The sequence below is a fragment of the Siniperca chuatsi genome, linkage group LG4, assembly GCF_020085105.1.
Source record: "Siniperca chuatsi isolate FFG_IHB_CAS linkage group LG4, ASM2008510v1, whole genome shotgun sequence".
Taxonomy (NCBI): domain Eukaryota; kingdom Metazoa; phylum Chordata; class Actinopteri; order Centrarchiformes; family Sinipercidae; genus Siniperca; species Siniperca chuatsi.
In genome coordinates, this window is record NC_058045.1 from 15,636,417 (window position 1) to 15,661,567 (window position 25,151).

The 25,151-nt window shown below is 42.4% G+C and overlaps 1 protein-coding gene across 8 annotated transcripts in view; it reads right to left on the bottom strand.

Annotated features, from left to right (window-relative positions):
• LOC122875608 (membrane-associated guanylate kinase, WW and PDZ domain-containing protein 2-like) overlaps window positions 1-25,151 on the bottom strand; it is an 80,202-nt gene that overhangs the window by 9,268 nt on the left and 45,783 nt on the right. For 6 of the 8 annotated variants that reach the window (XM_044194972.1, XM_044194976.1, XM_044194975.1 and 3 more), the window contains exons 7-15: window positions 14,624-14,681; window positions 13,180-13,301; window positions 12,320-12,502; window positions 8,557-9,086; window positions 7,594-7,762; window positions 2,267-2,298; window positions 1,465-1,657; window positions 1,236-1,351; window positions 650-842 (exon numbers count right to left, since the gene is read on the bottom strand). In XM_044194972.1, the coding sequence (XP_044050907.1) occupies window positions 650-842; window positions 1,236-1,351; window positions 1,465-1,657; window positions 2,267-2,298; window positions 7,594-7,762; window positions 8,557-9,086; window positions 12,320-12,502; window positions 13,180-13,301; window positions 14,624-14,681 (1,596 nt within the window). The remainder of the gene's footprint in view (window positions 1-649; window positions 843-1,235; window positions 1,352-1,464; window positions 1,658-2,266; window positions 2,299-7,593; window positions 7,763-8,556; window positions 9,087-12,319; window positions 12,503-13,179; window positions 13,302-14,623; window positions 14,682-25,151) is intronic. The other 2 variants (XM_044194973.1, XM_044194979.1) reach the window with 1 other exon arrangement.

Here is a 25,151-nt window from a genome sequence, read left to right on the forward strand (position 1 = left end):
CCTACCACTCTGTGTGATGTGTGTGTTCTGTGATTAGATTTTAGTTTTTCCTTTATTTGATAGTTACAGCTGCAGGAGAGGAGGGAGAGAGAGAGGGGGGATGACATGCAGCAAAGGACAGTAGGTTGGAATTGAACCCAGGCCACTGCGGTAAGGACTCAGCCTTAATGGTATGCGCTCTTCCAGGTGAGCTACCGGGGCGCCCCATGTGTGTTCTGTGTTTTACTGAACATCCAACATGTAGCTGCTGGTTAAAGAGTTACTGAAAGTACACAGAAATACTAACTGTTTTGTTATTTTGTGCTCATATACAGTCTGTGTGGAGGAGCTAGAACAGGCACAGCAACACTGACCATGAGCACTTTATTTTATGTGTGTGTGTTTTTAGGGTTTTACCTACTCCCCAACCTGGTTGGTCCCCCCCATGTCTGATTGAAGATTTTTGCCCCTGGGATTATGTTCTACTACCACAGAAAACATGCGTGGGTGAGGAGTACACACTGATCCTGCATACAGATTATCAGCACATGTCCTGTCCAAGTTGTCTTTTTTAATTTGATGCCAGTGAAATGTGCAGCATGTTCTCCAATCTTGGTAAAGTGTGAAAACAAAAAAACAAGAAAAAAAATCTAATAAAACGTGTCCTCACCAGGCATTTGCACTCTCCTTCTCACAGTCAAGCTGACTTGACCGTTGCGAGCGGCTGCGTGCATCAAGTCTATTACGAATTTGTGTGGTTTCCCAGCAACCACATTTTTATCCACAGAAATGAGCTCATCCCCGGGTCGAAGCCGCCCATCGCGCTCAGCGGGAGTGTTCTCTATTATAGCGCCAATAACAATCTGTTCAAAAACAATCAATATTAGCAGCATAGATGAAGGTGAAGAGGATGAAGGAATCACACAGTAATTGCTTTTTGTAAACTAGTTTTGGGTCATGGTAACTTCCTAATGTTCTGCTGCCACATTCTCTCTTTATCATAGTTTGCATGCTGTTTTATACGTGGACAAGTTAGCAAGGCGTTCTTCAGTATGGGAGGTACAGAGCAGTTAGAGGGTCAGGACAGTGTGAGAAAGCCAAGCTGTGCTTGTGTGTAAGTGTGTGTATGTGGAGGGTATGTTGGTCAAATGTGTGTAACTGGATGAAGTGTGAGATGGAGAGATTAGGTGCAGGTCAGACGAGGTTGGTGTGTATGAGGTTAAATATGTGTGTGGTCCAGCCCGTCCCATACGAGCCTTGTCACGGGCGTCCGGACTCACAGCCTGCACGGCCTCGTCTCCCCCCAGGATGCGGAAGCCGAACCCGGTCTTCTCCCTCAGCAGGTGCACCTCTACCTCTTCATACTCTGGACCTGACATACAGACATTATAGGTCAACTCTTTCTTTAATGTCAAATCACCATATTATGTGCAATTTACAGCAACATACTGCTCCATCTGCCATGAACTAAGTTTCAATACTTACGTCGGCTCTCGTAGATTGCCCTCGACTTCTCATAAAGGTCGTAGGGGTCAGGTTTGTTAAGATCGAAGCCCTCGGTGGAGTCAGGCACAGACGTGCGGTGCTGTGGCTGGTTTGGGAAGGGAGTGCCAGGCGGCAAAACCGGGCCGGACAGGTTTGCTTGGGGGCTGCCATGTGGGTCCCACTGGTCAGGCAACTACGAGGAAAACAGCAACAACAATTTAATTTAAGATATGGAGACCTATTTTCGTGGCGGCGCAACGACCAGTGCAAAAAAAATTGTGGTCAAAGCAGGAGGTTCAGTAAAGCAGCATATGTGTGACTTATATTTAGTTAAATGTTTTGATTCAGTAATTCAATTATGCAATGAAGAAAAATATCTATTTGGCCAGGGGCAGCTATGAAAGTGAATTAAAATCAATATTCACAATTTACACTTAAATGAAATTAGTCATTTTGTCTGAATATTCTGTCTAATATCATGAATGAGTGCTGATTGTACAAGTAGTAGCAGGTGCAGTTTAAGTATAAATCTGAAGAGCTTTTCCCCAGCTGGTGAGGTGTGAGATCTGATGTGATCAAACCAATAAGCAGGTCAGGACAGGCTGGCTCATTTCACAATAAAGCAAAACCCAAACATCTCTGAGGCAACACAGCCCCTGTGACAAACACTGATCCTACACACTTCTATTTTACCTCTCTGCTTCAATAAACAAATGTGGTTCATAGACGCACATTTTCTTTTTTCCTCAGTCAAACACATACATACACACAAGCAGAAACACGCTTGGTTCAATCATTGTACCTGTTTGGAGGCCTTCCACGGAGAGATGTGGCCTGAGGAAAGAAGAGAAAACACAGTTAAGAGAAAGCAGACTCGGATAATCTGTCGGAGTCTTATGAAACAACAAAATGCAGACCATTACAACTATAATAGAACCTATGTGCAAAGGTTTCTATAAGTGAGATATTGGATACGAGTGTTAAATTATCTTCCCTTAACGTGAGAAAAAATTCTCAGTTTACTGATTTCATATTCCTCTGTTTTGACTTTGTGTAACTCTTCCTAAACGGGTTTGGTTGTTGCGTTTGTTTTCAACATAATTACATCATTAGCTGCAGGCAAAAGCACAGCCCCCCTCCCCTCAACACATATACAGTTTTCTCTGTAAGTCATATTTTCTCTGCATGTAGGAAGTAAGGGAGGACTCTCCATCACAACAACAATCTCATCAACACAGCTCCCCTGTGACTCCACTCAATCAAAGACATCCAGTACACTTACTGAGACCCAAATACATACACTTAGACATGGGGGAATAACATGCAATGGCTGCCTTGTATAAACAGGCAGTCTGAATCTTTACACATGTGGATGGAAACACAAAAACACACTCATCAAGCACACTAGACTCCTGCAGCATCACTGATGAATCCTTTAACAGATGTGGGCGCTTGTAAAATATTCTTTAGAGAATCTTGATATATTTAATATTTATTCACTTTATCAGATTTTCTGAGAAATGTCAGAGAGCACTGGGTGGAATATATTTATGGGATTACTCTCCAACAACATCCGCCTGCTTTTTAGATATGTGAGATGAAGGCCAGAGAACTTAGCAGCAGAGCAGAATGGCAGAACTTTCTATCAAAATCAGCCAGCGACGGGAGATTTGAGGAAAATAAAATACAATAGATCATCTCTGCGAGTCCATGTGAAGACAAAATGAAAATTGAAATTCATTTCTGCCATTCCTTACACTTATCTTTTATTTTCCCACATTTTCACCACCAGACCTCAGGACACAAGAAAAGGAGGAAAAGATCGGCGTGTCTATGAACGGCATAAACATGAATGGAGGTTTGAGGAGAGCTGTCCGTGGTGCTAAAATGATTCAGCACAGTGGGGGCAGCAGCAGAGGGAGATCTCTGTGGGACTTTGGGGACTAATAACCACGTTCTGCAGGGAATACAGGCCTTAAGGGAAGCCTTTAAAGAATTCTAATAACTCATTCTCAGGCAACTTTCCTTTATGACCCACTGAAGGAAACAAGCTACAAGGCAACTGTCCACTTACATTAAAAAGGAGCTTCATCCTCACAGACGCATTTAAGCTTAATTTAAATGCTAATACAATTCATCAGCATATGTGGCGGACTTGTATGAATGCTGATGAATTACAAATGAATGACTGGTATAGAGGCTTCACGTGGCCTCTCTCACGAGTTAGTGGTCAGGCAGTCTGGCAGGCCGGCCTCACAGACTAGCCTACTGAGTTCTGGATGGCCCTCAGATCAGCCTGATTGGCTTGTGCGGCCTGACACCCTTTTCTTCACAGCCATGATCTGCATCCTCATTGGTGCCCCAAAATGTGTCCAGTCTGTGGTTGGCTGCGCTTCAAACTGGGATGTCAGGGGACGGAGCTGTGAACACGACCAGAGCTCAGTGGAACTCTGGCAGAGTGCCCACGCTACAGCAGTCAGACACAGAGACAAACACACACACACACATGCAGTGGAAGTCTAACACCCTGTCTGTGTTATACAAAGCACCGATGCTCTCAGTCACACATCATAAATCATGTGTGCAAGTTAAATTCTACTGATGTTCTGCATAGAAATCCCCACGTCTGTGAACACAAACATGGTTAAACATTCCTGATATTTTGCACATGTGAGTCACTGTAAAGGACCTTGTCCTTTCTTTCACCCTACAGAGAGGAGAGAAACACACACAGAGTCAAAGAGGTTCCTGGTGTGTCAGGCTGATAGTCCCGGTGGGGCCGTTGTCTTGAGTTGTTTGATAGAAACTCGTGAGGTTAAAGGAGGAGATGGTATCTTTGGGGGAAGGGAGGTAATTTGGCACATTCAGCTCAGCATTTAGAAAGATATATCTATTGCAAGCTGTGTGTATGTGTGTCCATTTCAAAACAGATCTGTGTATGTACATGTGATTACGCAGTAATGTGTGTAGGGCAATCTCATTTGTGTACTGAATTTCAGCATGCTTTTTATATGGTGTATCTAACAATGAAACATGAGTGTGTGTCTTTGCAAAGGTTAACCACCAGGTGGCAGATGTTGGCTCTGCATGGTAATGCGATGCTCCCTATTCAGCACCACAACATTTGATCTCAGCTGCTCAGGTACACATCCATACATGCTGACGTGCAGTCACATACACAATTAGTTGTTTTTTTTCTATTCCTGCTGAAAATGCTTGAGTCATCTGTGCACAATACACTTGGTATAATTGATCAGCTTTCACATAATCAAGTGACTGAATATAATTCACTTAACATACAATCAGTTCACTAGGACCAGGCAGCAGTTCGTCAATACATCTCTGATAATGGTCAATAATGTACTGTAAGACAAAAGACAACAGGAGTGGCATTAAATCAGCAAACCGCCCTGCAGCCTTACATCAGATAGTCTGATGTATTATGCTAATATCTTTGATTGCTTTTCAGGTCTGCAATAATAACTCCTGTCACACTTCAATTAATTAAACCTGAGATGCATATGAGTCTGATTGTTTTCATCCCTAATTAAATACAATGCATGAAAAAAGGAGCGGTGCAAAAGGAAGTGTATCTATGATTCCTCTTTATTGTTCTGTTATCATCTCAGAAACAATGCAAATGAACTCTTCACTCCTGGCAATTTATCTCTAGAAAAAACTACAGACTTAATGACTAAATGAGCATAAAAATGTGAATTGCAAAGCTGCTTGGTGGCACATTAAAAGCAAACAGTGAACTTATGAACTTTGTCTCTTTAAATGGCCAAAGGACAGGCTTTTTTTTTTGACCCTCTTAACTTTTATCCAGGCTGTACGGTTAGTCATTGTGGGGTTGAGTATGTGTGTGTTCATCAGATGGCCATGGGCTTAGTGATATAAGCAGCCCTGGGTAATTATCAAGTCAGGTTTTGACCCTGTGACCAGAACACCTTTTAGAGAATCAGTGTAAGAGCACATGTCAAACAAATAAAGCTTTCACTGTGCAACTCAATTTCCTCGCAGGTGGCCAATCTTGCAGGAAATAGCAGAGGAGGGAAAATGGCCACACTCCGTATCGTTCAGGCAATATTACAAGAACTCTGCACTTCAAACCTACCCACTATGAAATTCTCCCTCATTCCTGCTACTATATAACTCCATTTTGATTTATTTTCTCAGACCGAGGGCATGTGGTTGTCTCCCTTCTTTCCTTTCAAGATGAAGGTAAAACGCTGAGCGTGTGCAGAAAATAAAAGGTGGTGTGGGGCAGCTCATTACAATGCAGAGCTTGTTACAGGGATTCAACATGTCACAGGTATTGTGGAACAACACTGGCCCTGAATTCTCTTTCTAAACACACAGACAGCCAACAATAAAATCAGTCAAAATTAAATGTTTGCTTTTAAGTGGGTGGAGGAGGAACCATTGCGCCATTGTGAGAAAGATCCGGAAGAACAGTTTTCCAGACAACACTGAGACAGGATAGTCGGTGGACAATCACACACAGAGATACATCATATTTAATCAGTGAATCAAGATTTGGTTGAAAATTTGAAGATTGCAACACTGAAGATCACAAATGGGACTGTGTGCATTTTGTTTAGAGATTTTTTTCCCCTCTTTGTTACAATTGTCCTTAACCCATCATCACATCAAAACTGACCTTTTATGAATACAGAACACAGTGAAAATGCTGTTTGAAATGATGACGCTTCGATTATAGAGAGTGTTCTGAGTACTGTCAGTACAGGTAGCCAAACAGCATCATGCCAACCAGTTCAGCTTGTTTGCCAGCTAGATGACACTCTCCGCAGTCATTTCTGTCCAAAGCACATTACAGTAAAATAACTGCATTTATTTTGAGGATGAGTGTGCCCCAGTGGGAATGAAACCGCTTCTGTACAGCAGTGTTGGTGTCATCTCTACCCACAGAGTTGTACTCTCACAACAATGAGATTAACTCTAACTATCATCCCAACTCTCCACTGCCTTTCAAATTTTACCAGCTTCTGATTTGCTATATCTTAAAACACTTCTCTGTGTTGCTCCAGTCTGATTCAGTGGAAAACATCGATGATATGTTGGTGATAAAGCCGCATTTGGAAAACTGACACCACACAAGTGTGACACACACACAACACTCACAATGACATCTGTTTACACTGTTTTTGATCTTTAGCAGTCAGCTAATGAAATACATTTAACAAAACATTGTTGTTAATTTCATTTCTATGTTTTCTATTTTCTAGTGTCTAATAATGAGTCCTGTGGCTGTTTGCTCCTACAATGATCTAATTTACCCACAGAGAACATTATAGTTTTATTTTTTCTTAACCAATATACGGAAATTATTGGTCTGTGAAATAATCCTGAACTATTACACTTTTTAGGAAAACACTGTTGTTATTTCAAGAAATACTATAATAATTGGCCCAGTTTTGCACCTGGCAACATTATTATTCTTCTTCTAAAACTATTTAATATTCCAAAAATAAAATCTCAACTAGGGACTTGAATAAAATCCAAAGAAGGGGCCACTGTGATTTAAATGTGTTCAAAAATAGAACAGGTCTCAAAATTATCATAATCAAAATCTCTTTTGCTCTCTCAGCTTTCACTGTCAACTCCACTTGACTCCTCTCTTGCAAAGCTGCAGCTGGGGTTGAAGATGCACAGTAACATGATATTTGTGCATCTCAATCAGAAGCCATCTTATATTTAGCTGGGCAGATGCTCCTGCACTGGATCCTTTTTTATTTCTGCAAAAACTATCTTGCTCTTTGAAAGGTACCAAAATGCCAGTTGTGATTTGATACTAATTGTACTGTAATCACACTCCTGACATAAATAGATCAAAGCCAATCACCAGGTATTAAAGAGTTGAAAATGATTTGAGTATCTTGAGGAAGTAAATGACATTTATTCCCCCCCAACAAATGTTATTGTCATTACAAAATAAAATATGCTTTATCCATCAACTTCATTTACTATCAATCTGAACAAAATCTAGTTTATTTGGCACAAGGTATATTATCTACAGGTTTCCTTGTAGCCCTTATGAATAAACAACAGAAAGAGTTAAACTGTATCAGACGCATATAACAGAAAAGAAACAAGTCTGTTTCTCACCTGTTCCTGCTCTCTGTATGAGGAGTGTTGCCTCGGCTCCCACTGGACACTCTTTGAGCATCTCCACCACTCGTCCATGTCCAGCTGCAGCGACTGGCTGCTGGTTCACCTCCAGGATCAGGTCTCCCTCTATCAGCCCCGACGCTCCCTGTGATCCCGGATCCAGCACCTGCACCACAACAACACAATACATCCAACGTCACACAATTTGACTTGCTGTGATTTGATTTTGTGGTACTTTCCAATCTCATTAACACAAAACTTTTATGTGAAAACCTGCACATGGTTTATTTTTTATAATGAGGGACCTTAAGTCATCCTATTTATGCTGCAAAAAATCTCCATCCAACCCAGTCATCTATTGTTGGTCCCTAAAATCATACGTGTCTAAAAATCTACCAGTGGGGTGGAAAGGTTTACTGCATCAGCCAATTGCAGTATTTTGACTTATTTCAAGATACTGACAGGAAGATTGTTTGTCGAGAATTCTTGAAACAATGGAAAATGCACTAGGAACAGGTGCAATTACCTGACTCCACAGGCAACTCATCTTATCTAATTTATCTATTCCTTACAGTCACGATTCCAAGTAAGCGGGATGGGATTTTTTATTCTGTAGCTTCTGTTAGGACAGTTTAGTCTTCATTCATTACTATGTTAGTAGATAGCAAATCCTTCACAGGCTGAGCTTACTTTGTTCTTATTATCTCAGTCTCTTTCTACTTAGTGGCGTTGACTAAATTAAATTTACCTTGACCTGCTGTTTTAACTCTGCCTAAAGTTTAATGTGTAACTCAACTCAACTACTGAGTTTAGCTAACAACTGAAGAACTGATTTACTTCCTGAAACACAGACAGTAAAATACAAGTAAAATATTTAACAGGTCTGAACCCTTTCATTTTTAAACTATTCATGGCCTACAGAGTGAATGAAGAGATATACAGATGATCACGATACAGCACCTGTTTTACTCGCTGACCAGTGGGACTGTCGGCAATGGTGAACCCAAATCCCTCCGCCCCTTTCACCATAGTAACTGTCAGAAGCTCTGCCCCTTGTGCTGTTGCCCCGGCAACCCCTGCAGTCCCTGAGGAGGCCATGGACACGTTGTCGTCGTGAGGCGTGAGTGCCGATGCCGAACCAGGTGTGGTGGGCGGCAGGGATGAGCCATCCAGATGTGTGTCCCCAGGGTGAGGGACTCCGGCCTGGGCCAGAGCCTGAGGGGGCAGCTGGGAGCTCAACGACAGATACTCTAGGTAGGGGTCGTAGCTGCCGCGGCCATTCACCACCAGGGGGCGGTGCTCCAGGCCGATGGGTGTCAGGGAGGTGCTCGCTGCGCCACTTGGGTCCTCGGGGTCAAAGGGCAGAGGATAGCCTCTACAGAGCACAAGGGTGACACTCTGACCGATGGGTACGGACTGGAAAAGCTTGACCACATCGGCGTGTGTGGTGCCGAGCACGCAGATGTCATTAATGTAGACGATGACATCACCTGAGGTGGAAGGAGAGGTTAAATGTTACACCAACCACATGATCTGGTCTCAGTGGTTCATGTGTAAACATTCTGTGCTGCAAAAATACAACTTGTTGCCATAAATGTCAAATCTCAGCAGTATCAGGACATGCTGTAGCACGAAAGAAGCACACTGTCCCTCTCAAGTGTCACATAAGAATACAATATCAGTTCACTGCCACTGCAGGCAATCTACAAGTGTATGTGTGAGACAGAGAGGTGAGAGAGACCAAGAATATGACAACCATCTGGTGCACACTGGCATCCACAGAGACTAATCATGAAAATCTCAAATCAATATTTAAATGGTTGCACACAGTACAGTCACAAGTAGTAACAGAGTCTTGACTCACGCATGATGCATTATGATGTTGCATCTCCCTCTTACTCTGGTGACCAGTTGGAAACAAAATGCAACTGAGTAACACTGTTTATGATCTTCTGTGTTCACTAAATGTTATATTCATGTTCACCTTACCAGGTTGGTCGATGACATTTTTCCTGTAAACCAATAACAAACGAGATGAAACAACTTCACAAATGCGACACTAGATACTCTGTCATCTCTGCTGTAGTTTGAACATGCAGAAAGTTATGGATTTCAGCTTTAAAGTCACAGCCCCATGACAAATGCAGCTGCCTTAAATCCTTTATTTAACACTTCTGGAGGCACTCTCTGTCACACATGCAGACACGCACACACTCCCATGAGCACATACTTGTCACATGCACAATCATACACAATCCCTAAGAGCAATGCCGCACAGCTCAAATAGGCCAGCTAATCTCTGCAAGGGAGTGCCTGTGTGTGACTCTGTGACTTTGTGCATGTGTGAGTGTAAATGTGTGTGTGCATGCATGTGTGTGAGCAGCTCTGGCAATGTCACAGAGCGGAGAGGAGCAAGTTGGAGAGAGAGAGGAAAAGGCTAACAGACCAGGACAGAGGGAAAAAGAGAGAAAAACTAGAGAGGTAGAAAGAGAGAGGGAAAAATATACTGAGGCTGAAAGCAGAGGAGTAGTGTCAGATGACATGGTTAGATAAGGAAGCAAAATAAAGGGTAAGCCAGAGAGACAAAGAGAGAGATAGAGATAAAATAGAAAGCGATGGATTCCAGATAAAAGAGAAACTGATAGGCAGAGGGAGAGACATAAAAGCAGTGAGCAAGAGCTGAGAGTAGGAAGGAGGATTCCCAGCTTTGAAATGAGCTCTAAATGAGCAGTTTAGGCACCAACCATGCCAGGCATGGGGCCAGCTCGCAGGTTCAGAGCAGAGCACACAAAGCCTCATACAGCAGTTCCTTCTCTGAGCCTATGACTATAGCCCACTATGACTTTTACAAACATCAGCTTAAAGTTAGGCCTAAACTAAGGTCTGTTTCTGCAAAAGATTAAAAATCAATCTTTGTAACCTCGAGGACCTTGAGAATCGACCCATGGACCACTCTTTAGGTATTTTGTTCTCCATGTAAGTCTGAGGCTTTCATCCAAAATGAAAATGAAGTAAATGAACAGGTAGGGATATGGTGTGTACTCAAGGATATTGCAAATGAAAACACACTGGTTACAGCACAGCAGGGTCTCTCTAACCACAAAGTAAGTAGTGTGAGACTGAATTACTGCTTGTGTGGATGTTTTATTAATCAAAGTACAAACACAAGTATGGGACAACTTCATGGCACTGGTGTACCTGCATGTATGACAGATGTTTGATAATACCATGACCACCAGTGCAGTAGTGTAGTGATTTTGCACCTCCAGTGCGGCAGAAATTAATCTCATAATGAAGCAGGTGTTGTGTGGGCTGGTGTCAGTTATGGCCAATCAAATCAGTTCCTCTCATTCCCATTAAAAGGAGAACGCTATAATGAGGACAGAGTTGAGCGGAAACCAAAGTCCTTGTCTGGGACACACAGTGCTACAGGCACAGATATAGGGCACCCCAAATATGCCACCAAGTGCCAACGATGTCCCTTTTGAAGATGAATTGATATTTCTGGGGATTTGGAAACCTGTACCACTAAGTTATTAATTTCTAACATGTGCTTCAACAGTTCTTGGAGGATCACTGCTATTGATACCATTTATTTTTATACATCTTAGAAGAATTTCATCAACTGTGCTTGAGTTGTATTTGTTAAAAATTCAAAAACTTTAGCACTCAAACAGCGAAAGACAAAATGTAGGCAACAAAATGGACCATAAGCAGGAAAAAAAGACACAAAACCCAAACTTCAGGCTTTAATGAATACAGAGAGCTATTTTGTGCCTCCTTTTGAATATTGTAAATGTCCATCCATATGTGTCCATCCCTTGGTGGGTTTATGGGAAGAGTAGCCTGTCTGTGCTTGATTTGAATGAAAACAGCCATTTATTTTGGTTGAAAAAAGTCCACAAATCAGGACCACAAAAACATCAACCAGTGGTTTATTACTGCTTTCTTTGTCAGTCACTAGAACCACAAAATCCAAATTTGGTGAAGCTGAGGCTGCACAAGCAATCGTGGACTACATCTGGCAACTGGCTGAGACACCTGTCAATCAAGCAAACACCCCTCAAAACACACTCGATATTAAGCCTTAATATCTACTAAATGAAACAATGATTCTCCAAATTATGACTAGGGAAGTGAGATTAACTATTGAGACATTAACTTCTTATGGAAAAATACTGACTTTGAATTTGGACTTTCAGTCCAGATTCAGTACATCACTAAATCACTGAAGACAATATATCAAAGATACAAACTTAGACACTGTGTGGATGTGATTTTGGAGGTTTATGTGGGTGACCATTGCCAGCTAAAGCCATAAAACTAACTAAAGCACCAGTGCTTATGCTAAGAAATATTCCGAGTTGGCAGAGGCACAACTAACTTTTAATGCCAAAATTACACTGCAGCACCAAATTTACTGAATACTGATCCCCTGGCCTTTTATGTGCAAGAAATGTTGACAGAAATTACCCGGCAGGTAAAAACCTGCTTGAATGAAATTGAAACTCTGCCAGCAAAAGGTCTTTGCACTTGATCTGCTTTGGCAGGAAATTAAGGTCCATAATGTTGAGGTGTCAGAATAATGAGACTGTACTTAAGCATTTCTATAAACACAGTATTACGGTATCATCAGTGACAGCAGTGTCAGCTTGTAGTTCGTTTAAACCTCAATTTATTTCTCAACCAGTTGTCAAAATTCTGCGTTGGTACACATAATTACCTGTGTCCATCTTTCCATCCTGAGCGGCGGGTCCGTCTGGTATTACACTCTTCACTTGCAGGAACTCATCAGGCTCGTCGCCTCCTATGATCGTGAAGCCAAATCCCATGTTGCTCTTCTGCAGGGCTGTCGACAGGAAGGTCCCCTTCAGCTGGCTTGGGTCCCTCGTAAACAATGGCTTCTCTGCAGGGAGAGAAGGAGAGAAGCATGATATTTTAGACATCCTTGATATTTAGAAAGAAAACAATTTGTACATTTGGTTTGTCACATTCATTTTTACTTGAAATGAAAGTTTGACATGATCTTTTCTGTACTGAATGAACCTATTGTACATTTTTTCTGAACATAAAAGCACCAATAAAGACACATTTGCTTAAATTACAGATAAGCTGACTCATTAGCGATATGCAGTTTTCACTCAGATGAAGCAGTACATTATGTACTGGTCTAGTATGTCCTCATACGCGTGCCTGGATTATCCCACTAGGGGCCTCAGGGTGAGCATGTTCTCTGTCCCCCGCACTGCCAGCAATCTCCATTCGACCCTGTAGATTGTGACATTGTGCATTGGCTCCGTCAAATACTCATGAAACCGCCCATTCTATGAGAGGTTTAGGAAAACAATGAAAAAATGCACGATGTTCAATTTGAAAAATCTGAATAAAAAGGGAGAATTTACAATTAATTAAAAAAAAAAATCTATCCGCACATGGGTTCCAGGGGCCCTTGATGGCCTGAAGACCAAGGCCCAGTGCTGTGCGTGCCCTTTCTGCAGTCCTTACATTATCATACTTGTGCAACTGAGTACATCAGCATGTTTTGATTTAAGTACTGCACATACTGTAGTATTCCATGTGTACCTCTGTATATAGCTGGCAGTGGTAGAGCAGAGAGTCCCTGGCTTTGGATCTGCCTCTGCTGCTCCAGGCGTCTCTTGGCTTCCAGGACTGGGTTCTCAAACTGAGTCCTTCGATTGATGTGACTGAAAATGCATCATTACAAATAATGGAAAAGGCATAGTTCAAAGCTTCATGCCAAAAATAGCAATACCAAAATGCAGTTTCCAAATGTCACCAAAGTAAAAAATTATTTATTTTTTAAGTAAAATGTACTTAAGAACCAAATGTAAAAGTGATGATTCAGAACAATGGTGTCTTTCAGTGTGTTAAATCATTAACACATTTAAACTCCATTCAGCAATATTTTTGGTATTAACATTGAGTTAAGTGACTCCCTGTTAGGAGAAAGGGTCGCTAGTCCTGCTAGATTCTGCTGATCCCACTGAGAATCAACAGTCCATCTCTACAGCTCATTCTTTTGGTTTGCATATTATTATGTTAGTATAAGTCCATTTAGCTCTCACCTACTACCCAAGTAAAATGGTGGGTAGCTGCTCTGTTTCACGTAAGCAATGTGTAAGATATCAACACAAACTTGCAGTGACATGAAATAAAGTCCTGATAAAGAGTTATGAACATCTGATGAGTTTTAGACCCAGATATTTTTCTCAGGAGCTGGCAAACCAAACCAGAGATAAAATGCCAGTGAATACTGGACTAGCATTCAACAGCTAATATTTCTATTGGATGTATAAGTAATGTTAGGCAGGTGTTTGCTAACATGATATGACCATAATATCTTGATAAGCTGAGGGAGTAAAGCAAGGATTGTTGTGCTGACCTGGTATGGAGTCTATATGCTGACTCAATCAGAAAAAACTAATTTAATGCAGCTGTATTATGTTTTAATGTTGTAGTGGGTCCAGACGGTGCTAGGTCTAATTACTACATATACTGTTGGCTAGTTTAAAGTATAGCAATACATCATATTCTATGATTTTTCCTAAGTCTTTCATGTAAAATGTTATTTTTAAAGTAAATTGTAACCTGTAACCAAATGTTGTAAGGGGAAAGTAAAGAAAATGTACAAAATAGAAATAATAAGTTAAGCGGCAAAATCCCAAAACTGGTCCTTTCAGTAACTGTTCTTTACGTTTCACCTCCAATTACAGCTAAGTTGGGTTGGACTAGTAACAATATACTTCCAAATTAAACAGCTTTTACAGTTTGCGATGCAACACATTGAATAACTTTGACCGGGTGAACAGGTTTTATCATCATCTCAGTATAGTCCATACACACAAGCATTTCACTGTAAAATTTCAGTCAAATGAGCAGTAAGACATAAAAAAGAAATGAGAATTTAGTCATTTATAATTCATAACAAGGCATTGTAAACCATAAAAATGCATTTCTTGTTTTACTACAGAGCAGCTTAGTTAACCAAGTCAACAGGGAGACTTACTCTACATAATAGCTGCCGTAGATGGGGTCATCTATCTTCTCCCAGCCATAGGGCAGTTCTGAGAGGAAGGAGAGAACAGATGAGGGAAATGAAGTCAGTTTATGCTGAGAGCAGAAGCAGGAATGTAGACACTAAATTGAACCACTGAGGGGAGACAACATGAATCTCAGGGCTCACAGCTAGACGATCCCAAAGTGCTCCTTTAATAGACAGACAACACTTCGATCTGCAGCGGTGGCTTCTTCATGGAGACACGAATCACAACATAGACATCAATACAAAGCAGGGCGGAAGGAAAAGGACATTTAAATCATCTGACATCTCATCCGGCCTTCTCTTTCTTTCATTATCTTTCTTTTGTTGTGTGTGTAAATCCTTCAAGGCCAAATACCTTCACCATTATACATGTTTGTCTCTTTTTTTTCTTTCACCCACTCGTTTTCGCCTTGGATGGTTTCCATGGCTGTTGTGTTAATTGTCTCCTCCTCTTCCTCCTCTGGTTCTCTGTTCCCTCCTCACTTCATCCATCTCTTTGTTGATTTAGCTCTCCTCTCTCCTTCGTAAAAGAACTGGTCATGGCACTACTAAAATTCCTGTACTCTATGACCTATTCTTCTGTTTCACTTCTCCTAACTTTTCACTGACACATAATATACAGTGCACTATAATGAGCTCCCTCGGCCGATGTATTCAAAATTCAGGATCTTTTGGTTTTCAGCTTTAACATTCAGCTTTCACTAAGGCATGAGGAACACAACAAGGGGAACGACCTTGCACTATAAGTTTCAGCTAACATACAAAAATACACACACACACACAGTTACAGTCCATCTGCCATGGGTGTTGCCCTCCCACTCAGACATATAGTAGAAATACAGCGCTTCTGATTAGCATTCATCAGCGAGCGTTCTTGAAAGGTTGATCTTGCTACCTCATATTAATTAATCCTCTTGTATTACAGTATTTTGTGATTGCTTAAACACAAAAATTGGTACTTGTGGCACAATTACTGAAGCCACTAACTCATGTAGCCTATCTATTGACGTGGTATGCTAAACCATAAGCACATTCTCTGCTTTACACTCATTTAGCAATTCTAAAAACATTTTTTTTTTTAAACACAGTTCTCTACATAAGACACACCATTCAAAACTTAAATCCCTATGTTTCTTTTGGAAGACACTGCCATTCAAATGCCACACACCCTTAAGAGGGTCAGGTAGTGCACACACACACATACAAATCCCCAGCTCTTTTATTTTTACAATTATTTCATCTGTGTGACACTGATACTGTGGCATCATCCCCTCACACTGTAATGTAATTATAATTATGATACAGATTTGTGATCTTGATATCAATAATCTGTGTGAATGTGTGTGTCTGAGTGTGTGTCCTGGCTGCTGAGCATGCTGACTGTGCAGCCCAAGGTGAAAGGGGTGCATGCAGCAATTATCTTTGCTCTGCTTTACTGTTTGCTCAAACTGCCTGCACTGCACTGCCATTACCTCAAACGACCCTTCTCATTCTCAGGGCGGAAAAGTCAGATAGATTCACACTTCAAACCACCTTAAATTCCCTCCCACCCTGTCCATGAGCCACCTTAAATGTCGGCCTAACTCATCCACTAGTCGCTTGCCCTCCCCCTAAAGTGAAAGGGATACAGTTTCCATGGAAACCACCAGTGGAAGTCTTTTTTTTCTTGCCTGAGCTGAAGGCTCTGTCTTGTCTCTATTTCCTGCCGCTGAAATACAGAGAGAGAGAGAGTGTGCATCTGTTTTCATGCATTCATATGAGTCTATATTTGCAGTGTGTGTGCGCGTGTCTGTTAGATGGCTGAACTGTGTTTGCATGTCTGAATGACTGAAACCGTCTTCTTTGACACTAAATCAAACACCACATCCTCATCATGTGTATGTATATAGTATGAGCACTGAAGGGCTTGCTTGTGTGCTCGAGTGCTAGTTTATGTGTATCTGTATTGATGTCTCTCTTGACATGAAGTCTTATTGTGATTCCTCTGCATTAGATGACTCATCTTCTCTCTAACACAAAGTCTTCCTGACCAACGACAGCCAGGAACAGATACAATGAACTAAAATAAAAAAACAACTTCCAGTTTTGATTTTAAAAATATTTATATAGGGCTTCAACGAATGATTATTTCATTTCATTATTAATTCATCTGTCAATTATTTTCTCAATTAATTGATAAACCATTGGGTTTATAAAGTGTCAGAAATATGGCAATCACAATTTCCCTAAGTTAACAAATTCAAATTGCTTGTTTTGTTTGACCAACAATCCTAACCCCAAATATATTTTGTTTAATATCATAGAAGAAAACCAGCAAATAGTCACATATGAGAAACTGGAAGGAACACATGAATTTTAGCTTAAACAAGACAAAGTCTACAGCCATGCTAGCGTCTCTGTGAGACTGTACTCCATGTTAACATGTTCACATGAATATGCTAATGTTCAGCAGGTATAATGTTTACCATTTTCAACACCGTGCAAACATAGTTTAGCATGTTAGTATGCTAAGATTTGCTAATGAGCACTAACACAATGTAAGTAAACTTTATTTGTATAGCACTTTTCACAGACATAAGCCACAAAGTGCTTTACAAAAACATTAGCATACAAGAAAGAAATAGATAAGATGACCACCTGAGCTACATGAAGGAAAGTGCAACTAAAAACAGTACATAATAAAAACACACAATAAATACACATTACGTAGTTAAAATACACAATAAATACATAAGATGCAGGCCTGGTGCATACAGGTTACCCAGACGCCTGTCTAAAAAGGTACGTCTTTAGCTGCCTTTTAAAGAATCCACAGAATTAGCAGACCGTAAGACCATAGTTTAGGTGCTACAGCCTCAAAAGCTCGATCACCATGGGTCTTAAGGTGAGTGTGTGGGACAGACAGCAAATTTTGATTAATAGACCTAAGAGAGTGAGCTGGTGAGTAAGGGCATAGTAGTTCAGCCATATATGTAGGAGCATGACCATGCAATGTTCTGTAAGTAATAGTGAGAATTTTAAACTGGATCCTATATTCAGAAGGGAGTGAAGAGATCTTAGTATAGGGGTAATGTGAGACTGTCTGTTTGACTTAGTGAGTAATCCTGCGGAAGCATTTCAGATTTCTTGCAGGCAATCAAGGGCAGACATGCTAAGTGAGGAAAAAAGTGCATTACAATAGTCAATGCGAGATGAGATAAAGGTGTGTACAAGCATCTCTAATTCAGCAGTTGAAACTACAGATCTCAGTTTACTAATATTTCTTCAGTGGAAAAAACAAGATCTGGTCAGCTGTTTAACATGTGTGTCAAATAATGAGGATTGATCAATTATTACCCCTAAATTATGCAGATTGGAGTGGGCAGCAGAGGGAAGAGGCCCAATACTCTGCATAATCATGGGGGCAACTTTTTCTGGAGCAACAATCGGAACCTGTTTGCAGCATTGAGCTGTAAAAAATGTTCTGCTGTCCAGTCCCAAATAGTGTTAAGACAGTCTAGGAGCCTAGATAATCTAAGAGCCTCACTGGGTTTGAATGAGAAGTGGAGTTGGATATCATCCACAAATAAATGATAAGCAATATAAAATCTGTTTATGATCTGTCCTAAGGGCAGCAAATATAGAGATAATAATAGGGGCCCCAGAACCAAGCCCTGAGGGACACCACAAGACAGTGGAGAGGAATCAGACACAAAGTCTCCAATAGAGATGGTGAAACTCTGTCAGTGAGATAAGAAGAAAAACAGTCTAATGCTAGGCCTGATATGCCCACCCAATCACGTAGCCTCTTAATCAGGATATGATGGCCTATTGTGTCAAATGCAGAGCTGAGGTCAAGAAGTACTAACACAGAGCACTCACCTGCATCACAGGACATTAGAATGTTGTTAGAGACCCTCAGAAGAGCAGTTTCAGTAGAGTGCTGTTTCCAAAACCCTGACTGAAATTTATCCTAAACCTTGTGCCTTGCCAACACAACAGTGAGTTGAGTGGCCACAACCTTCTCTAAAATAAAATTAAAAAAGGACAGCCAGTTTTGATATGGGCCTATAGTTCATGGTCAACGTGGGATCTAGGCAGGTTTTCTTTAATATGGGCTGGATAGTTGCATGCTTAAAATAGGAAGGGACACAACCTGTAGACAAGGAATAGTTAACAATAGTTAAAACAGCAGGGCCAAACTTTTAAACACAGAGAAGATAGTGTTACATCCGGAGGGCTAGAGGATAGCTTAATTTTTGTAATTACATCCATCAAATCTTGTAAGCTGATAGGTTGGAAAGAGTCCAGAGCAATAGGTGATAGAGAGGGGCCAGAGTTGGGTGAGGAAGTCTGAGGATGAATACTGGACATAGTAGCCTGTACCTTATCAACAAATAATAGTATTTATTTATAGAGCACTTATCAAAACAAAGTACAAATTGCTTCACAGAGAGAAAAATAAAATACCACAGTAAATGATAAATTACATAAAAATGAATAAAATAAACACACAGCTCAGGTAAGATAAGGATAGATCACGTGCTGAAAAGAGACTTAAAAGAAGACACTGACTCAGACAACCTAATTTCTTTGGGCAAGTTGTCCCAGAGCCTCAGGGCCCTGATGGCAAAAGCTTTGTTTTCATCCTGGACTCAGGAAGAGACAGAAGACCACAGCCTGAAGATCTTAAACTACGTGAAGGTTCATAAGGGATTAAAAGGTCTAATGTAATCTGGAGCCAGGCCATGAAGAGGCTATAACAGGTGTGATATGATCATACCTCTTGGTCCTGGTTAAAGCCTAGCAGCTGAGTTCTGTACAGTGTGCAGTCGTTTCAAAGTTTTTTGATTAAGACAAGTGAATAGACTGTTACAATAATGAAGCTGTGAAGAGATAAAAGCATGTACAACAGTTTCTGCATCACTAAGATTTAAAATAGATCGTATTTTTTGCAATATTTTTTGCAGTATTGCTGATGACATCACCCAAGGGGAGCATGTATAAGGAGAACAGTATTGGTCCTAGAATTGAACCTTGAGGCACACTATAATTGATTTGGGAAAACGACGACATGAAGTTATTAATGGCAACACAGAATGTCCTCTTGGACAAATGAGATGAGAACCAGTTTAGTGCAGTGTCAGATATGCCCACCCAGTCTCTCAGTATATGTAGAGTGTGGCGGTGAAACAATGTTATTAATGGTGTCGAATAGAATCCTAGGATTTCTTTTTGAAGAAGAAATTAAATTTGTAAAGTAAGCAGTCTGATCTTTTAATATCGGAGATCTTTGAGATATAGGTGATGCACTTTTAGCCCAGTGGCTTTCCATAGCCGTTCTGTCCTGCGACACTTCCGTCTCAGGCAGCGGATATCGTCTGTCATCCATGGAGAAGTGTTGCAGTTAAAATGTGCTGAGAACTGATCAGCTGTACTCTCAGTTATGATGCGGGAATGCAATGTTCTTTTAAGACACAAAATGTCAGCATTTACAGAGATATAGAAAATACATTTATGATCACTGATCAGTAGGTCCTCCCAACGGATATGATCAATATCTAGTCCCAGAGATAAAACGAGGTCCAAGGCATGACGTGATGTGAGTGGGTGTTGCTTGAAATTAAAACTCTGTAATATTAAGAAATTCAGTGGCTACACAATATGTGGCGTCATTGATGTGCAGGTTAAAATCACAACCTAACAACACTTTGTCCATCTTAATAAGAGAAGTCAGATTATCTGTAAACTCAGATAAAAACTGTCCTGCTGGACCAGGAGGTCGATAAATTAAAACACAATAAAATGGCTTTAGCTGACCAACTTTAGTCAGTTGTAGTTCAAAAGTGGGTTCAGTGCTCACCAGTTGGCAAGAAAACTGATTTTTCAAGACCACAGCCTCCAGTCCCAATAAATGAACAATCGATAGGGCATAGTTCATTTAAATGTATAAATTCCATGTTCCATTGACAGTCAGGAATAAGCCAAATTTTCTCTTATAAACAAGTCATTTAGTATGCGAGCCTTGTTCGCCACAGAACGAGCATTAATCAAGCACATTTTGATTGGTGATGCCACTGTATCGTCATCATCAGCACAAGAAGCTTTGGGGGTGTGAGCAATTTGGAGGGTCACTCGTGCACCATGGAAATCCCGATCATAACAAAGGCGTGGCCGCGGGTTAGTGATTCTGACTGGGATGTGCATGGGTATGGGAGTGGAAGCAAGAACAGAGACTGGGGGGATAGTAGTAGGAAACCCACCTGGCCACAAGGAGGAGCTAGTGTGGTTTGTAGTGGAGGGAGAGGTTTGTGTGTGACCAGAAATGACCAGGTGAAGACATGCGATGTGGGGAAAGTCAGTGCGAGGGAGAGATCAAGATAGAGTTGAAAATATTGTCAGCCAGCAAACAGCCAGCTTAAAATCCACGTCTTGTTATGGTATACCGGGGCTGGGCCCCAAAAGCATGACCAGGACAGCAAGTGTGCAGTAGTACGTTCCGTTTATTTAGAAGAACACACAATGAGGAACCAGGAGTGTGGAGGTAAGGCTGGAAGCCGGTAGACTGGAGGCAGACAGCAGACTGCCACAAGGCTGAGGACAGCAGGCAGGCTGAGGAAGGAGTGCAGTCTGAGACAAGGCAGGTGAGAGCTGTGGTGAAGTCCTCCTGGAAAGCTGGTGGGCAATGCGGAGGCAGGTGACACAAGCAAACCTGGGCACAGGAAGTTAAACAGGTTAATCAGGCATTCTGATAACATGCAGGTAATTACTAGAGGAGTAGACAAGAGTCGAAGAGTTGTACCACTGAGGTAAATGGACGATCTGGCGAAGACTGGTGAGAAGAGCCGGGTAGATATACTGTCAGATGTGATTGTGGATGGAGAACAGGTGAGCAGCAGTAGATGGTTTGCGGGTGTGTCAGTTGCTGATTGGCAGTACCTCGGAGGCTGCGCCCCACAGCACACACACACAAACATGGAACACTAGGAATGGTACAGCCGTACCATGACAATTACCACCCCCAATGGGAGCCTCATGGCAACCCACCAGGCCTATCCGGATGTAGCTAGTGGAAATCTTTGATTAATTGGTTGTCCATAATGAACGAACGGGGAATCCTTGAGTGCTCCTCTGGGCCATATCCCTCCCAGTCCATGAGATACTGGAGACCCCTGCCTCGGCGGCACATGTCCAGTAGCCGTCAGACCATGTAAGCAGGATGGTCGTCGATGATCTAGGCGGGTGGAGGGGAGCGGGCACAAAGGACTGGAAGGTACAAGTTTGACCTGAGAAACATGGAATGTGGGGTGGATCTTCATGTTACGAAGGAGCTTTAATTTAAAGGCTGAGGGATCGATGATCTCCTCCACCTCATAAGGACCAATGAACCGGGGGGGCCAGTTTTCTGGAGTCAGTTTTGAGTGGAATATTTCTGGAGGATAAGCAAACCTTTTGGCCTGGAGAGTATTCGGGAGCCGGTGTCCGATGGCACTGCGCAATGTGCTGATTGTTGGTGGCGGACCGGAGTAGGGCAGCATGGGTATCCCTTCAGATCTTGCGGCAGCGGCGCAGTTGGTGTTGCACTGAGGGGACAGCGATCCCTGTTTCCTGTGATGGAAACAGTGGAGGTTGATAACCTAGAGAGGCTTGAAAAGGGGACACTCCTGTGGCAGCACTCGTCAACGCATTGTGCGCATACTCCACCCAGGTCAGACGGAACTCGAGGATCTGGGGTTGGTGGCTGCCACACAGCGCAGGGCTTACTCCAGGTCTTGGTTAGCCCTCTCTGATTGGCCATTGGTCTGGGGATTAAACCCAGATGAGAGGCTAACTGTGGCCCCCCGAGCTAGACAAAAGGCCTTCCAGACTTGAGAGATGAACTGGAACCCTCCGTCCGAGACATTATCGAGGGGTATCCCATGCAGGCGGAAAACCTGGTCGACCATGACGTCGGCTATTTCACGGGCTGTGAGGTGTTTGGGGAGCGCCACAAAGTGAACAGCCTTGGAAAAATGCTCCACCATGGTGAGAATGACTGTATTACCTTGGGACAGAGGTAAGCCGGTCACAAAGTCCAGAGCTATGTGGGACCATGGGCAGCTGGGAATGGGCAGAGGCCGTAGCAAGCCAAGGAGGACAATGAGAGGATTTTCCCCAGGCGCAGATGGTGCAGGCTGAGCCACCAGAAGTGTCTTTTAAGTAGGTCCAGGGTGTGACCAATACCAGGGTGACAGGAGAATTTGGAAGTGTGCCCCCACTAGAGTACTTGGGATTGTACCGTGTCGGGGACAAACAGCCAGTCGGGTGGTCCATTACCTGGATCAGGCTGGGCTTGCTGAGCCTCCCTCACCTTGGCCTCAATCTCCCAGGTGATGGCTGCAATGATGCACGAGGATGGGAGAATGGAATCCGGATCCGACAGGACATTGTCAGCTGTGTATAGACGAGAGAAGGCGTCCAGCTTGATGTTTCTGGACCTTGGCTTGTAGGTGAGAGAAAAGTTGAATCTGCCAAGAATAGGGTCCACTTGGCCTGTCGCAAGTAGAGTCATTTGGCAAATTGAATGTAGGCCAGGTTCTTGTGGTCGGTCCACACTACAAATGGCAACTCAGATCCCTCCAGCCAGTGCCTCCATTCCTCTAGTGCTAGTTTGACTGCGAGAAGCTCCCAGTTTCCAACGTCATAGTTGCGTTCAGTCGGGGAAAATTGGCGGGAGAAGAACGCACAAGGATGGAGTTTTTGGTCAGAGTTGGAGCACTGAGAGAGCACTGCCCCCACTCCCGTGTCCGATGCATCCACCTCTATGATGAACTGCCGGGAGGAGTCGGGTTGAGTAAGGATGGGTGCTGAAGAAAAGAGGTCCTTGAGCCTAGTGAATGCGAGGTCTGCTTCCGGGGTCCATGCGTACAAAGTTAACGAGGAGGTGAGTTGGGTTAGGGGTGCTGCCACTCTGCTGTAGTTGCAGATGAATCGGCGGTAAAAGTTGGCGAAGCCTAGGAATCGTTGGAGCTTCTTGTGGGTGGTAGGCTTGGGCCACTCCGCGACGGCTCTGGTCTTTTCCGGGCTTGTTTTCAACTGCCCGCTCTCAATGATGTAAGCCAGGAATGTTCCAGAACTGGCATGGAACTCACTTCTTGGCCTTGACGAAGAGTTTGTTCTCCAGCAACCTCTGAAGGACCTGACAGACATGGAGAACATGATCCTTCGAGTTGCGGGAGAAGATCAGTATATCGTCCAGATATACGAAGACGAATCGGTTGAGAAAATCCCTGAGAAAGTCGTTTACCAACGCCTGGAAGACAGCAGGAGTGTTGGTTAATCCAAACGGGATAACCCGGTATTCGAAGTGGCCCAGGGGCGTGTTGAACGCCATCTTCCACTCATCCCCCTCGCGGATCCTGACCAGGTGGTAGGCGTTTCTGAGGTCGAGCTTAGTGAAGAGGGTGGCTCCCTTAAGGGATTCAAACGCCGCATTCAACAGGCATTCTGATAACATGCAACATGCAACAGGTAATTACTTAGAGGAGTAGACAAGAGCCGAAGAGGCATTGTGCGCATAACGCTAACTAAAATCCATTATACAGTTATAAGATATAGACGAAGATCTAAAAGTGTAAGGTAAAAATGTGGCCACAACATAAAATTTATGATAGAGCCTCTGACAGGTCGACACAGATGCCGACACATACGCATCAGTAGTAGTAGTGATCATTCTCATACAGCTGGGGCTAATGAGAATGTCGTTAATTTGTAGCGTATTTGGTATTTTTTGTGTATTTGGTCATAAACCAAAATTAGGACTTTGACCTGATGATGGCGCTACATAAAAAGAGTAGTTTCTGATAAATTTTCTGTCGATTGACTTATCAATTAATCAACTAAACATTGCAGTTCTAATTATATGACTGCAACTCAGTGTTGTGTTTTTGTGTTTGTGTTTTTTCACTGCCCTATTACCATATACTGTAAAAGCCTTGAGTCTAGATCTAGAGAGCATAGATAGGACATAAAAAAGATATAAAAACAGAAAAAAGAGAAAGAGAGAGCAGGAACATGAGAGTAAAAGGGTGAGTAAAATGGAGACACTGAAAGGACCCAGGTCCAGACATGACCGAGTGTAATAACAGTGATGTAACTCAGAGGTAACATTTTAGCACGAGTCACTGTCTATCACTGCCTGACAGTGGATACATGTGCTTCAACTCTCCTCATATACAAACCTATCTCCATCTCTATTTGTCTCATTCTTGCTCTTTTCAAGAAGAAACACTGGCAGGGCATCCCTCTGCTCATCATCACTTCCTCTAACTCCATCATTTCTCATATTTCTTTTCACCATCTCCGTCTAGTCTCATTTTCCTAATTCTTTATTCTCTATATTTCTCTCCGGTGGCTATAGATGGGGGTTCTACACTGTGACATTGGCTTCAGTGAGAATTCTTGCCTCTGAGCAGCATGAGCAGCATATTTTCGTCAACAGCCCTGAGATTACTTTGAAACTGGCGTTGGGATT